General features: G+C 47.0%; 1 protein-coding gene across 1 annotated transcript in view; it reads left to right on the top strand.

Moving 5' to 3' along the window:
- The window catches only part of ZMYM2 (zinc finger MYM-type containing 2), a 1,132,334-nt gene that overhangs the window by 804,910 nt on the left and 310,274 nt on the right, over positions 1-17,150 (top strand). The window contains exon 16 of the mRNA XM_085621554.1: positions 13,389-13,496. Coding sequence (XP_085477680.1) covers positions 13,389-13,496 — 108 coding nt within the window. The remainder of the gene's footprint in view (positions 1-13,388; positions 13,497-17,150) is intronic.

Here is a 17,150-nt window from a genome sequence, read left to right on the forward strand (position 1 = left end):
AGAGAGTTGGATTCCAGAAAACCCGAAAGGCGCCTATTCACAAGTTTCTCCGCCACCATCCATCCATTCATCAACACCGGCGTCCATGCCTGGGGTTGACCCACCTCCGGATTCCTCGTTTCTGTCCCCTCAGCGGGGTCGGGCGACTCCGGTATCCGCTACGGCCTTTTCGGAGGCTGCTTCTGCTTCCCCTGGTCGGGGGCCACTGGTGCAGGTCCCTAGTGTGGCATGGCCTTTGGCTCGTTCTCCAGCCCGCTCTTTATGGCAACTGGGAGAATAAGCCTCCAACCGTCTCCTACAGACGACCTCTTGTCCCCTCCTAGGGTGACTACTGAGCTAGGGCCGCCTATGCACGGACTATCAACCGGGAAGCTGCTATCCTCCGCTTTCAGCCTCCTGTGGTAACCCTCATCCCCAATCCCTTAATGGATCTGATCCATCTCGAGCCCATCACCCTGGAGCCCTTGCTACCCCTTGGGGGTGCTTTATTAGAAGCCCTGCGTGGCACGTGGGCACGGCCCTCTTCCGGAGCCCCGGTTGATCAGGCCATTGCTGGTAGGCACTGTCCCGCCCCGGGGGATCCACTTTGCCTGTCCCTCCACCCTACCGCTCAGGGCCTGGTAATTCAGGCGGCCTTTGGGTTGCAGGACTCCTCCACTTTGCCCTTGTTTCCTCCCACCCGGGAATCCAGGTGGCTGGATGCATGTGGAAGACAGCTTTTTGCTTCTTCTAGCGCGGCCATCCGCTCTTTATACACTACATGTGTTTGCACGTGCGTCCTCTGCACTCTGGGACTCCGTGGCTAACCTTCTCCCTTCCCTTACTTTTGTCCTATGGTCCGTCTTTTGGTGCCAACCCCTTCTGGGTTGTCTGCACGTGCTGGGCGGGGGTCAGTATCCTGCTGCCTTTGTTTTTTACGGGAGCAGGTTTAAAAGTGTTTTACGCTGTTAAGCTCTGGCTTCTTGTCGACACCTTGGATACTGTGGATCCTTCATGCCTCTTGGTCTTCTTTCGAAGTTTGACATTTTTTCAATCAGGCACAAGCATTCTGGCTTGGTATTTTGCTTCTCTCATCCCCTCTACATGTGGGGGTTTTCGTGTTATTATAGATGGGGCTGTGGTGCCCTCGCCTCCCCTTGATTCCCTGCTCTCTTCAAGGCTTAGGGGTCTGGTGGTTGGCTGCGCTGTAACTTCTGTCCCCACTGTGTTTCGCCCTTTGGTTGACAACACTCTTTTGGTCATGTTATTGACGTCTAGGTTCTCTCTGGACCTTAGTGGGGTTCAGTCGCAGTCCCGCCTCCTCTAGGGGTATGGCTTTGGTATCTATTCTAAGTTAAGGAATCTGTGGCTAGACGTCTCTATCAGATGAACAACTTACTTACTTTCGGTAACGATGTATCTGGTAGAGACATGGTCTAGCCGCAGATTCCTTAACGCCCGCCCGTCCTCCCCTCCTGTGACAACCTTTTCAGGTTGGGCTTCGTGCCTACGCCTCCCTTTAGGTTGCTTTATTCCTCTGCGGGGTGACGTCTTCTCTTCACTCTGACTCACGAAGCTACATTCTATTTCGTGGCTCTGCTCTGCCCATTCTTGTGATTGGACGGTATGCTCAGGTGCCATATGTCCTTCACAACCCCTACCCTGGGTTGTCCGATGTGAGTCTAATTCTTCCCTTCTATCTTCTTTAACCGCTTGAGGTCTCTTGCCTCCCCTGCAATCTAGCGATTGCAGTCTCTGACAATGCTGCATTCGGCAGGTCTATTTTTCGGATCTGACGTCTCCTTTTGGGTGATGCTTAATAGTACTTTCTTTGCTCCTGGGTTCTGGACTGGTTGTCCTTCACTGTCATATATTGTGGTTGCAGCCCTTCTGACGGCTGCTGTGATGGTTCACCATGGAGCTATGGCTCAATGGTGAGTCTTGTGCCTCTGGTGGCTCATGCTCACATAGCCCAAGTGTTCAATCCTGCCTATGCTCTGCATCTTCTTCTGCCTCCGGGGGAGGTTTTGGACTTAACGATTGAGGGGGTCCCTCCCAGAGTGGTGCTCTGTTCTTTTCCCTTCCTCAGTTTACAATATACGGTGCCTGGCACTGTCTTTCTATGGTGATGTTTTTTCACCATACCTTGTTTTTTCTTTTTCTGCACACTGTTCCCATATTTTCACAGTTTTTGGTGGTGGCTTTGCTTCCTGACGTGGAAAGGTTTTCTGACGAAAACTCATGTCGGCGTGCCGGGGTGGGGCATATATGGCTTCGCTGACTTCACGTCCATGGACAACGTCAGGGCGGAGCCGTACGGCGCCTCCTCCCGGCGCGCAGAGATGCTACTGCCCAAAATTTTCCGGACCAGTCTGACGCCTGGGGATATTCTAAGTTAAGGAATCTGCGGCTAGACTATGTCTCTACCAGATACATCGTTACCGAAGGTAAGTAACTTGTTCTTTAGGACTTACTGCGATTTCCCGTTTGGGTCCACTAAGGTGCTCCCTTAGTTTTGCGTATTAGGTGATTTAGGCTGCCTCTGCTTTGCACAGCTACACATAATACATTTGTTTTTGTGACATTGTTTTATAAATAAGCTGTCCATGCAATGTGTTATTCAGTGACGCTTCTTAGTCTAAACATTTCGGACAAGGTCGAACAACATGGTGTACTGTTTTCTTGTGCCTGGTCAGCAACATCTCCTAACGTTTTTAGACATAACACGGTAGCACAGCTGCAGTTTTCTAACACAGTAGTTCTTATGATGTAAACCATGTCTTATGCCCTTCCGAGGCATAGAGGAGAATTCCAGCGGAGAGACTGGTCCTGGAATGGAAATAAAAGCCATGCGTAAACTGAGTTTACACCTATAATGCGGACTACCTAACTACACACATGAGGAATGGGGTCTGTTTCTAATCCCAGACATCACTAATATATCCCTATGCTCAAATTGAGAGGGTAGGCCTAGACAGCTATATTAGTTGCCATGGTTGGGTTTTTCATTTTATATAGCCTGCTAGTAATGCTGATGATGACGTTACTCAGTTGTATTTGTTTACTTATCGCAGCACATCTGCTTCAAAATAGGTTGCAATAGTTTCAATAAATATATTGTAAACCTCCTTTTTTGTCTTTCTTTTGTGTACTATGGACATGCACGAGTGAGAAACGAAAGGTGATCTGTTTCCACAGTTGCCTTAGGGGCTAGAGGTTCATGTTCTAGGTTTGCCAAAATCACCTGCTACTCTTGAAAGGTTAGGAGTTCAGGTGAGGCACTGTGAGCTAGTCGGATTTGGGCCTACAGGTACTGACTTGGTAGAGACTCAGTCCCTACATTCTGACATCCTGTTATACCAGGGCACAGTTCTGCTTCCAGCAGAATCCCTGCTAGGTAGCCAAGGTGTGGCGGGATCCCAGGTCATGATGTTGGGCTTGTAGGCGACGGTGGGGAGGGGTGTGGTGGTGTCCGGCGTCTGTTCGCTGAAGTTGTCGTAGAGGGCCTAGATCTTCAGATGGAAGTAGGAGCGGAGCTTGTCGTAGAGTTCCTGGGAAGGTGTGACGTCCGTGGCTTCGCTGGGGGGGTTTTGTGAACTGCTGGGTGACGTTGAACAGTTCCATGGAGTTGGTCGCGTTGGTCTGGATTTTGTCTCTTATGAAGGTCAGTTTGGTTTCTCTTATGCGCTGGTGGTATTCCTTCAGGGCACTCCTGTGGTTGTTCCATGCTTCTGTGGTTTTCTGGTTTCGTCAGGTTTTCTCAAGGCGTCTGCAGGAGTGTCTGGCTTCTTGTAGTTCTGTGGTGAACCAGGCGGCCTTCGGAGGGCGTTGTTTGACGGGGTTACGGAGGGGTGCGAGCTTGTCGGCGCAGCAGGAGATCCTGCGGTGAAATTCTATGGCTGGGACATTGGTGTCGGACGTGGCGCTGGGGGAGTTTTGGAGGAGGCTGGTGTTGAGGTGTTCCTCTGTGACCTTGTTCCAGTTCCGTTGTGGAGGGAGAGGGGCGAGCTTGGGTGCGGCGGTAGTGTTGAAGGTGAAATGGACGCAGTGGTGGTCCATCCAGAGGGGGTGGGTAGTGTGGCTGAAGCTGATGTTTGTACCTCCCGCGAAGATTGGGCTGAGGGTGTGTCCAGCTGTGTGGGTGGGCGTGTTGATCAGCTGCTTCAGTCCGAGGTTGGCGAGGAGAGTGCTGGTGTCTGGGTCATTGCAGTTGTCGAGGTGGAATTTCAGGTCCCCGAGTAGAATGTAGTCCGTGGAGGTGATGGCATGGGGAGCGGCGAGCTCGGTGATGGTAGTAGCAGCCTGGGTGCGAGGTCCTGGCGGTCTGTAGACGAGGGTGCAGCATAGCGTGGTCCTGGGGCTGGTCTGGATCTGGAAGTGCTCTGTGTTGGAGTGGGGGTCGCTCGTGCTGGTTGTAGAGAGTCAGAGGGGGGTCCTGTGTATGGTGGCGAGACCTCCTCTTGGGTGGTGGCGGCGGTCCTTCCTCTGGATCTTGTAGCTATCGGGGATGGCCGTGGCGATGCCGGGGCAGGAGGAGGCAGTGGTCCAGGTTTCCGTGAAGAAGGCGTCGTCGGGCGAGAGGGTGTCGATCAGGTCCCAGATTTCTACGGCATGTCGAAGGAGGATGAATGTCAGGGTTTCGGAGGTGCGTGCATCGGGCGGGCCTTCGACGGTAGTAGGAGCTATGTCGGTGGTGAAGGATATGCGGTGGGGTCTGCACGAGAACTGTCAGTGGGTGGTGTTTGGTGAGGATCTTGCACAGAGGCCCTTGGCAGCAGTTGACTGGCCAGTCCACCAGAGTAGCGTCCCTGAACCCCCACCCCGCCCTACCTCCCCGGAGAATTAGTCCTACCCTCTTTCTCAGTTACGTAAGGGCTCCCCTGAGGGTGGTTCCTTAGTTTTGTCTGGACTTCATGTTCAAGAACAAACTGGCTTCCTGTGAAGATTTGTCTAACGACTCTTCTGCTGTTGAACACTGAACTCAGCTGCTGGACCGAGCCAGGAACTAAGACAGACTATTTCTGGTAGGAAGGCTCTTACTGCAACTTCATCTCTGTGCTCTTCCAAGTTCTGCAACCTCCATGGCTGTGTATCCTCCAGAGCTCCCCACGACTCTGCATGCCTCAAGATAGCAAGAAGGAATCTCCCTTGGAGTGAAGGAGTCACTCCCCTGCATCCGCAGGCACCTCGACGATGACTTGTGGATCCTGCTTTCCCACGGACACCTCCCGACTCTACAACACAGGTGGTGGTATGTTGCCTCGCCAGAGGCCTGACCAGTCTTCCCTGCAACTTGGAAGACTAATCTCTCTCAAGCCGACCGGAACCGCATCCCTGTGCACTGCGTCTGTTTGCCATTGCCAAAGCTTGTTCTCTCCTGACTGAAGATCTTCAAGCTCCAAGAAGCCCCAGCCTCAAGATCCAAGAGTTGCATCCCGACTGCATCTCCAGCCATGTGGGCATCCATTATTTATGTGCTGCTGAGGCCTCCCTGCGACTCCCTGTGCCTGCTGCCAGAGGGTCCTCCTGGGGTGTCCGCCGATTCCTGCTGGCTCTCCTGCCTGCTGGGTGCTGTCCCTGACTTACCCTTGCTAGGCGAGTCCCACATACCTTGCTGGTCTGCATTTGAGCATTATTTCCTGCGACACGTCTTAGCAGTCGTCAAGGCTTGTTGATGGTCCTGCTGGCCACTGACTCTCCTGCATTCCTCGACCGGCATGGGACAGCTCGTTAATGCCTCCTGTCCTGCTACAACGTCGCCTGGACTCTACAGCTGCTTCTTCAGGACTACCGCGAAGTACCTCCGACAAGGGCTGGCATCATACTCATGCTCCTCCTGGACACCTCCAGGTGGTTTGGACTATTCCCTCTTTTTGCAGGTACTCCTAGTCTGGATTCCACACTTGGGTTCCACTGACATGGGCCACGAGACTCTGTAGCAGGTGGACATCTGAGGTTCTCCATTGACGTCAACGGGTGGTTCCGACACCACTATGCACCTGAGCACCCTAGTGTAGGAATCCTGGTTCTCCGAGTACCCACGGGTGGGGTGTCCTCCAAACTCCCTGGTTCCAGTGGGTTTCCGCTGAGTCCTCCGGGAGGGGTCCAGAAACAGTAAAACTCCAACCGCAACTTACCCACGTTGGCCTATAGACACTGACCCGGAGTATCACCTCTGCAAACTGGCACCTAGCAATTCTTGATTATTTACCTGTGGTGGTTCTGTGCCCCCTTAGTCCCTTGTGCCCTGGGTGTTTGAATTGGTTTGGTACTCACCTCACATTTCATTTACTTACGGTTTGCTACCCCCACCCCCCCCCCCCCCCCCCCCCCTCCCCATGGGGGCCCATGTATTTTATTTGCTTTACTTACCTGTCTTGAAGTATATTTTATTGTCTAGTGATATTTCCGGGTAGGAGATATACCAAAGTAGTTTTAGTGTTGGTGTATAATAAATACAAGGTAACACGGTCTAACACTGGTGTGGTTTTTTCTTGTGTGTAAGCTTCACTGACTAACTGTGTGGTAATGTACCTGCTTTACACCCCCCTGAATAAGCCTTAACTGCTCTCCACAGCTACCCCTTGTGAGCTTTGGTTATCGGGGACCACTTATACTATCATTAACCCCTTCGGTGCTCATGACGGAACGGTTCCGTCATGAGCCACGGTTGAGCTGTGCTCATGACGGAACCGTTCCGTCATGACCACGCCCGCGCAAGAAACCGTCAGCACAGCGGCGGAATTCGCGCAGCATGGAAGGGGTTAAGGGTTGCCTGGACAGAGTGCATGGTGCTTCACCGATAGGTGTACACAATATACTGAACCAGCCTCCTACACTTGGTATGCAGATTCACTAGCCATCCTGCTGGTTGAGGTGTGAACACCTTCCACTGGAACAGACTTTGTTTCTGGCCTCAGAATGTGCAGGCTCTCACTTGGAGATGGGCAGAAACATGTCTGTGGTGGCAGGCTGAATCATACCAGTCAGCCAGCACACTAAGAGGCTGGTAGATTTTCAAAGGGCACCTCTAAGGTGCTATCTCAGTGCATATCTTAATAAATCTGCCACCTGCATCAGTGGGGTTTTATTAAGAGAAAATGTTTGATACCAAACACCATAGGTTTCAGTGAAGCCGTTCTGTAGCTGGGGAACTTGTAAGGACTAGTTGTAAGAAAGTGCCCTCTTTTTTGCATGGTATGTCCCTCACTTTTTGCTGAATTGATGATGTTCTTTGAGTGTGGCCTGGGCTCCTGCTAATCAGGTACCCAGGGCCTATGTTCCTTCCCTAAAACTGTATTGAAGCCTAAACCCAATTGGCATCTCTGGCCACATGTCAGCCCCTGGTAATTGGTATCACAGGTACCCAGGGCACTGTGACCAGAGAAGGCCTCTAAGGGCTGCAGCACTTATTGTGCCACCCTTAGAGGCCCTGTACCCTGGCACTCACCCACTGCCTTTGCAGGCTGCGTGTCTTGGTGCAGAGCAAAGTGAAGAGTCGACATGGCACACATCCCTGTGTGCCATGCCCACAAACCACCGCCCTGGCATTCATCAGTCACCCCTCTAGCTGAGTGCCCTATGCCAGTGGTGAGGGTACAGGTGCATGAGCCCGCCCTGTACCCCTACAGTACCCAAGTCCATTCCTGGGCACTGTAAGTGCAGTGCTGCCATTAAGAGTATATGGTGCTTGGAGTTTGTCATTACGAACTCCACAGCACCATAATGGCTACACTGAAGACTGGGAAGTTTGGTATCAAACTTCTCAGCACATTAAACCCACACTGATGCCAGTGTGGGATTTAATGTAAAATGCACAACAGAGGGCATCTTAGAGATGCCCCCTGAAACTCGACCATCTCCTAGTGACCTGACTGAGTGGCTGCTTAGGCTGTCACCACCAGACATGTTTCTGGACCCCTGGATCGAGAGCTTGCTGCTCTCGGGGGCCTGAAACAATGCACTTACTGGGACGAGGAGAAGCTTCAAAGGCATGCCGCCTTTGTGAGCCTCTCCAGACTGTTTGCTGCTTTCAGCAACTGGGTTCCACTGGTTCTACCTCCCACTTTGGGCGGGAAAAACAAGTTAGGAAAAAAGGTGTGCACACCTCTGCCAACCCCACCCCTCAGGTGGGGGAGGAAAGGTGAAGCACAACCTTGAGTCCCCGCCATCTTGAGGATTGGGGGGCTCAGTCAACCAGAGACAGGCTCCTGCCCCCCTCCCACTGGAGAGTGGCAGGATAGGGGGTGTACCCACCCCAGGGAAGGGACCCAATGGTCCCTGACCTTTCCCTACCTGTAATGCCCCTAAATTTAGTATTTAGGGGCACCCTGAATCTTCCTCTCAGATCCCGAAACAAGAAGAACAAGAAGAAAGAAGACCTGCCGTGCAGCTGCTAACAAGAGGACGACACCAACTGACTTGGCCCTAGCCCTACAGGCCTGGCGACCCTAGAACCTGCTCCTGCTAAACCCTGGTGTCTCCAGTGATCAGCAACCTCAAAAACCCCGGAGGACCTGACTGCCTTGCTCATCTAAAAGACTGGGACTCCCACGAACAGTGGTTCTGCTCAAACAAGCAACAACCCCTGGTGCCAAGCCAGGAACCGCGAATCCAGCACACTGACCCGCCGAGCACAGTTTGCGCCTGAGTGAACAAAGACCATGAGGACGTCCCCCCGGCGACTGACAAGAATCCAGCACCCAAGGACCATCCTCGACGCTCCTGACGACGCCTGCAGCCTCAACTCCAAGGACCCCCCCAACCGCGACCAGCAGAGGGTAAGACTTCCTGACACCAATAGACACCGCCGGGAACCGGCGCCCTGCTGCCCCCTGTGCCCAGCTCCTGGGTGCCTACCTAACCTACAGCTCCCCTACTTACCTCTCGAAGTGGTGGTCGCACCTGAAGAATCTCCGTCCCCGAGCTTGCAGCCTTTGTTCGTCACACAACTTTCCCATTGATATCCATTAAGGGCCCGACGGCTCAAAAGCACCCTGCACCCAGCTGCCCGAGTGCCCCTGGAAGTGCAGCATCTGTTCTATTTTACTTCCCCACTTGCCCTGTGTAAGTGACCAGGAGCCCAGGTCCCACAGCCGCATGGTCTGCCTGCTAGCAGCCACCAACCAAAGGTCCCCTGCCCGCCATAGGTTATCATTGGGCCTACTCTCTCTGCACCCGGCTGCCCCTGTGCCGCTGAGGGTGTAACCTGACCCTGGGAGACCCCAGAGTCTATCCCCAGGACCTTAACTCTGCCAGTCGAGTACTTACCTGAAAGCCGATAACCTACATTTTCTCCATAGGGTAACATTGACTGGTTCTCACTTGGAATTTCTTCTAAGTGTCGAGTTTTGAAACTTTGAAATATTCACCAAAAATCACCCGATGAACGAAAACGAAATTACTCACCTGCTACCAGGAGAGATCCCAGTGCTGGATCTTTGTGCCCAGCACTGACCCTACAAAGCAATTACAACTGTGATTTTCCGATAACCATACTTTCCTCTATAGGATAACATTGCCTGGTTTTTGCCAGTAGTTCTTCTAAGTGTCGATTTTTGAAACGTACATATTCCTTAAAAATCGCCTGTGTAACAAAAACGATTTCTTTCAACTATTTACAGGAGATGCACCAGGGCTGAATCCAGGATTCAGCCCTGAGTAAGAAAAACCTATGCAAAGTAATTGATATTGTGTTTACTTAAAAATTCCCATTGAACTCCATGTTTAATTGTTTATAACTTGTGTTGCCTATTGCAATAACTGTAACTATTGCATTTAAAAGTCTATTGCTTATTGAAAGTATTTAACTAAAGCATCTCATTCTGAGAAAGTATTTTGATGCCTACTTGTGGTTCTAAAATAAAACAACTATATATTTTTATATACAAGACAATTAGCCTAGAGTTCAGTTCTTGAGTGTGTGAGACCATTTGCTGACTGTGTACAACAATTGCTTTACACTGTCCTCTGATACTGCCTTACTGCTCGACCAAGCTACCACTTTAGAGAGTCAGGTTATATCTAACTTTAACCTCCGCCAAACCTCTGGGGACTGTGGACTCTGAACCTAACTTTGGTGCAGTATATACAGAGCCACTTTCTTACAACTGGGCACTGTGCAGACCTTTTGGCACTTGACTCAGGTTAGCAAGAGTGGGTAGTCAAATGCTTCTCAGAAAGGTAGTGTTTAGGTAGAGACATAACTCGTCAAACAACAGACAAAATACCGTCCACTGGAGTGCTTTTCTTTGTTAGGAAAAAAAAAACTTTATTCACACTAATTTTACTATTACACATGGGAAGTGTAAATTAGCTTCACAGACTCATGCTATGGGGCTTTACACATGCGCATATTCAGACATAAGTATGGCTCAGGTGCAAGCTCACTGCAATATGGTGCAAGATTGTTCCTAAGTTTATAATTGGTAGGGAAAGCTGTATGTGTCACACTATCAGTGCTCTTTAGAGTGAATGACACCCTCTGCATTAAATGGCCTGAGAGAGTTTTTGTGTCTGTATATGTGTGTATATATATATATATATATATATATATATATATATATATTACCTACTGGCGGTCGCCAGTAGGTAGTTATAGTTAGGACCCTGTTTCCATAGGAAATCCGCAACATTCTATTTGGAATAACTTTGGCGCCGGTCGACGAATCCTCGCGAATTTCTCAAAATAGGTGGGGCGCTCCGCTCCTACCCTGAAAGTCTCGGGGGGATTCGTCAAGCGGGGGCTGAGATAAAGGGGGGTTCCAAAACGCGTTTTTCCCATGCATTTTTCCATAGGACCTTTAGACAGGGCTACAGCCCGAACGGCTGAACAGAATTACTAGAAATTTGGCAGAGAGGTAGTCCTCGGGTCAAGGAAGTGCCTTTTGTAGGTTTGGTGTAAATCTGTTCAGTAGATTCTGAGAAAATAGCCTTTAAATCAATATATATATCTGAGCCAGCTTACGGTACGCTTACCGTAAGCTTACCGTACGCGTACGGTGGCGTGCGCGAGCGCGATTCTGATTGGCTGTTACATCTAAGTAAACATTCGAATCGGTCGAAACCAGGAAGCGGCGGCCGCCATTTTGTCTCTCGCACTCTGAGGGGGGGGCTGTAAACAAAGGCAAAAAACATATAAAGGGGCTGTTTAGACAGCGCCCATGCACATAGCCATGTTAGTTGAGTCCTCAAAGATCCCCCAAGGCCAAAAACGGTAAATATTTATTTTTTTAAAATTTCGCCGATTACGCTTACCGTACGCGTACGGTGCGCTTACGCTAAAAATTTTCATAAAAAAAAAAACACTCTGTGCATGGCATATTATTGTCATCACTTACAAATTAAATTTAACAGATTACCTATCACAAGGAAGCGCATAATATGTCCTCCATGTGCGCACGGTGCGTAACGTGGGCACGAATGGCGTAAAGTAACTTAGCATTTAAAAAACCGTACAAATTCACTGAAAAAACCATAGGTTTCACACACGTTATAGTTAGGAATTAGCATTTAAAAAACCTTGCAAATTCACTGAAAAAACCATAGGTTTCAGACATGTTATAGTTAGCGGAAATTTTACTGATAAAAAACCAATGAAATTCCCCCGTTATAGTTAGTGCAGGCAACTATAACTCACGCGACCGCAATCTTCTGCTGATGACATATGTGTCTTTATGAAAAAAAAATATTTGTAATATATGTATAGCTAAAAATTTATGGAAGAAGACATGGGCAAATAAGTGTCTAAATACAGTATTAGCATCAGCAGAGGATTGCGGTCGCGTGAGTTATAGTTGCCTGCACTAACTATAACGGGGGAATTTCATTGGTTTTTTATCAGTAAAATTTCCGCTAACTGTAACATGTCTGAAACCTATGGTTTTTTCAGTGAATATATATATATATATATATATATATATATATATATATATATATATATATATAATATATTTTTACATGTAGCTCAGTAGTGTGAGCTGCGAGCCCTACTGCCTTTGACTCGTTCGTGATTCTTGTGTACAGTGCAGTGCAATTAATTACCTTGGACTACACTCTGTAGCTCAGGATTGCAAACAATACGGTTCCACTTCCTTGGGAAGCTGTTCCTCCATCTTGTGCTGTTTTACTAGGTATATCCAGTATGGAAACTTACTACTAGTCATACATTATACACACAGAGGAATGTCTCTGTAAAGTCTGAGTATTACATTCAAGCAGACCCTTACAGTTGTGGGACTTACATGCACCGTGAACAGAAAAAAAGTGGTTAGTCATTACTATCAATCGGAAAAAACAGTACACTGCCCCCGGTATATGCGCCAAGTCTACTGGAGCGTATGCTTGGTGCACACCTCCAGAACACAGAGCTGACATGTGAGTTTCAGAACTATGGTGAAAACCATAGGCATAGCACTCATGAATTATTGTTGTGTGTGCTGCCAAGAAATATCAGAATACCAGGTGACCTACGGCTGTGATCACTCCTACCACGGGTGCAAGCAGATAACATCATGCAGGGGATGTTCCATCTAAACAGTGACATACTACTGCCTTAATCATGTCCCAACCTATTTGGGTATTTTACTTAAATATTATGGTTCACTCTTCGTTTCAAATAATATCGTTTCTAACGTTTCTTTGACAAAATATTGTTAGTCTAAAAGCACTGTGATTATAAACATCTTTAAACTGATTTTGTTAGTGCAAATTCTAATTAATGTATTGAGTAACAGCTTTAGAATACATAAAGGTGGAAGAAAAGCATTGCTCATGTTATACCGTTGTAATTTAGCAAATATAACATCATAGGAAAACACATGTAGCACAGTATTTAATGGTAAACTGATTAAGTATTAGTGTTACAGTAAATGTAGAAGAAAAACGTTTCGGCAAATTTTACTATTGCAGTTTAGCCAAGGTCACTTCTTCAGAAAGCACTTTTAGCAAAGCCATTAGTGACATTTGAATTTTGGTAGCTCAAGGGAACAGTCACAGATGTGGTGAATATACATACTTTTGAGCGTTGTATGCTGTGAAACATTACCAGTATTTTGTTGCATTTATTGTTCGCTCTGTTTGCAATCCTGTTATGTCATGGACCATTTTACAGGCCATTTTGCTAATGATGTAAAAATAAATTGGTTTGTAGACCAACGCAAGTCATTTCCCTCTGATTGCCTCATCAGCCTTATACATGAGGCGGCAGTGTATTGTTTAAGGATAGTAATTTCAAGAAGGGTGGTTGTTTATTGTAAATGATTATGTTGACTCATTGTCATAAGCATCATTTTATTGTATTTTCATCCGTCTTCTTTTAATATCCACAAATGTTAGTTGTATAAAGTCTATTTTGCTGCCATAACAGAAAAGTGTGGCGGAATTGATTTTTGTTAATGTTTACCTTTCAGATGAAGATGAAGTGGATGCCTTTCCAATCATTAGTACAGATATTCCTACAGCTCTCCTTGATGTTCCCTATGAGCCAGACCTGGACATTGAAGTAGATTTTCCTAGAGGTACATAATGCATCATATCCAACATTGTTCCTGTATGACGTTCATAGAAGCAACTGTATATGCTGTTGATGTACAATCAGTTTGTTCCACTCTATAGAGCATCTCTTTTGTATTATCTTCAGCCTTGTATTTTACTCTTTATCTTTCTTAGAATTTCCTATTTCTAAAATACAATTGGTGTTTACATCCAAATGTCTTTTACCCATTGACTTGCGTTGTTCAATATCACTGTTAAAAACCCTTGACGTAGTCTGTTACCTAATGGCTACAGTCATTACAGATATTGACCCATGTGAGGCCTTTTCTTGCAGCCCCATCTGCAGTAAGAGGTTACTGGGATTTAATTATGACATTGAAGGTCTCTAATCACCACAAGTCAAGTTTTTGCTTTTAGCCCTTAACGTACCTAGATCGAACTATCAAAGCTTACTCAAGGAGTTGGTTAGAGGCTGAGAAACAAGTTACACTTCAAAAGATCGGTATTAAATTAAATGTCCGGGCAGGTTTTAACCTTAAAAAATATTTTTTCTGTAGAGAAGTGAAATATTCCAAGCTTAAAAATAGAGGTAGCTGTCAAAATTCAGTAGTGCCTTCCCTCATTGGGCTAGAATTAGGACACAAACCAATTTACCACTAAATACTGTAGTTTAAACATTGGACATATAGCCTACGTTTGCCTGTCTTGGAACTGTTGACCTTGTCCTAGGACCCGAGCTAGGTCCAAACGAATGTCTACTTCAAAGTCTTAGTTTGAGGTACTTCAAAGGCCAAAACTAATAATCCCGTAGTTTGGATATGCAGTGATTTGGTTTCAAAGATACTGATGAAAGTGCACAGGCAGTGCCTTGTTTACCTGATCAAAAAAAAAACAGCAGATGTCCAAAGAAACACACAGAGGCATGGATGAAAACATTAGCTACTGGAGCTCTAATCAGTACAATGGATTCCTGACCACAGCTTTAATCTTGATCAATCTTCTCAGTTTAATCTTGGAATGCTTGTCAGTTCTGCCTCCACTTTTCTTGAGAATCCTGTTCTTTCATTCAGATGCCTCATCACCACCTGTGGTCACTCTTTTAAGTGACTTTGGAATGTGTAAGGATTTGCTTGTTTGTTCCCCTCTCTGTTTCTATGGGATATGGCCATCCTTGATAATGTAAGGAACCTCTCCTAGTATACACAGGCATCCCTCTCGATAAACCAAGCAAAGCCCTGGGAATCATCCTAGATGCTGATATTTCTGTGGAACCATAAATAGAAGCTGTAGTGAACACCTCTTTTTGCTCAGGATTCTAATGCTGATTTTTGTTATTCCTTGCATTTACTAACTGAAAGGTGTATTCCTTGGTATCCAGACATTCTTCCTAAACAAATTAGTGAGTGCCAAAGGAAGCGGCCTGGCTTCTCCTCTACTAGACACCCTGGTACCCATTACCCTAGTACATTCAAGCGAAAGTCAGTAGGGGGTTTAGGTATGAATTTAGGGTTGGCTGGCAGGAGACTTTGCAGCTTGTGAAACTGAGAGATGTGATTTGACAGTAAATGCTTGTGTCTCTCCTGTCCAATTTGCTGATGTAAATGCTAAGAGAAGCAATGTCTTTCATGAGATGAGCTTTAGGTGTGCCATGTAGATTGGCTCGAAGGGAGGCAATATCAATTCACTCAAAACAATAATGAGCTCACCTGATTCTGAAGCGTGCTGCACAGATAGACATTCTCGAAAGAGTCTATTCATAAATTGTTTTATGATTATCTGGGAGAACATGGTGGATGAGTCAACTTGTGTTCTTCTGCATCCTGATTTTGCTGCTAGATTGACTCGCACAGGTGGATATTTCGAACTGTTTTTGGCCAGGTCTAACAAGTATGGGAGTATTCGGTGAGATTGTACACCAGATACAGAAATGCTTCCTTTTGAAGTCTTTATGGTTGCTGGTACTTACGCTAGGATGTTCCTAGCCGAACTCTTGGTGGTCAGGTACCATGCTGTCCAGTTCAACAAATTGTTGTAGTATCTGTTTCTAGTGTCCTGAGACTAGTCTAGAGAGCGGTTTTAGTGATCTCGCAGGACGTGCCAGTAGTTGCAGACGTTCGCTCTACTGGTACTACTGGCGTAGCCACACTGGAGCAATGAGGATCAGAGTGCAGTGATCTGTCTTCACCTTTCTCAAAATCCTGGAGATGAGAGCAAACAGAAGCAACGCCCATGCAAAGAAGCTGGAACGTCATCTCAAAAAGGCTTTGCCCATGGTTACTGGTTCCTAATATAAGTATGGGCATTTTCTGTTGCTATGGGTGGTGAATAAATCTACTGTTGGATAACGCAATTGTTGGACGATGCGGTTGACTTCTTCCTGGTAAAGTTTCCACTCATGAAAGTTTGACAGTTGTGGTGCCTGGGCAGGTGTTTCATGACTATCTGTGAGAAATGGCCTAATCCTATAGAAGTTGAACTTCGTTTGAGAGAGGTTGGGACTGCACTTCTCTTTATTTGGCTTTGTAAAACCGAGATGTTGTATTGTTTGTCCTGATCAGGATTGACTGACCTGCTAGTCTTATAGCTAAGAGAATTTGTACGCTGATATGAAACATTTTTTCTGTGTCTGACTAGAAGCATCTGATCGGCAGCGCTTGCAAATGAGCTCCTCCGCCATCCATGAATGCATGTGTTGTTAGCAGTACTCTTGTCTGATAAAGGCTGGAACCGAAGACCTGCCTTGAGGTTTGCGGAAAATCTCCTCCACAATAGTGTGTGTCAGCAGTCTCACGAATTGGACTGTGTTGTCCCATGAGCCGTTTACTTGTTTTTATTGAACGTTTAGTTCTTGTTGGGTTTCATCTGGAGCCTCAAAATGTTATGAGGCCTATGCAGGATGACATGTGGCCCAGACCTGTATTGTCTCACAATGACTGATTGTCTGGTCAATCGGTTCTTTGCCATTTCCTGAAGCTTCATCACTCTTTACAGGGATGGGAATGCCTTTCCCAATTGTGGGCAGTGTATCGCTCCCAAGAACTGAATTTTCATATGTTGCTCCAAGAAGTGTAATTTGGCTTATTTAGCATGTGACCTAAACTGTGAAAGAGACTGATTCAGGCAGCCATAAAAGCCTTTGCCTCTCCCTGTGATGGAGCCTTATGAGCCAGTCATCCAATTATGGGTACACTTGGTGACACTTAATCATTGTAAATATAACTGCCATCATTAAATGAACTGGTAATAGATTGGGCCAGTAAACTGAATATGTGATGCATTTTGCGCCAGCATTCCTAATAATAAAAACAAACATAAATGTTCGAGGCGTGTGTGCTTTAGATACACATGCTATGCATACTCCTGCAATCTAGTGTTGTGTCCGGATGTTTGTAAGTTGTTTTTCTTCAAAGCAGTCTTTTCCAGTCACGAGGTAAGGTGACTCCTCCTATATTAAAGAGACCATTAATTATAGATTCCTTACCTTAGAATTACCCCCAGGTGTCAGACTGGATCCGGAGAATTTTTCAGTAGCAGTACACTTGCGCGATGGTTGGTGGCGTCGGTCGACTCCACGTCCGTAGAGGTCGCCGGGGTGATATTGCTGTGTCTACTTAGACGCCGCCCTTGCGCACTAACGTCAGTTCTTGCTTTTTCTGCGCCAGCCAGCGCAGATCCGG

Source organism: Triturus cristatus, chromosome 8, assembly GCF_964204655.1.
Source record: "Triturus cristatus chromosome 8, aTriCri1.1, whole genome shotgun sequence".
Taxonomy (NCBI): Eukaryota; Metazoa; Chordata; class Amphibia; order Caudata; family Salamandridae; genus Triturus; species Triturus cristatus.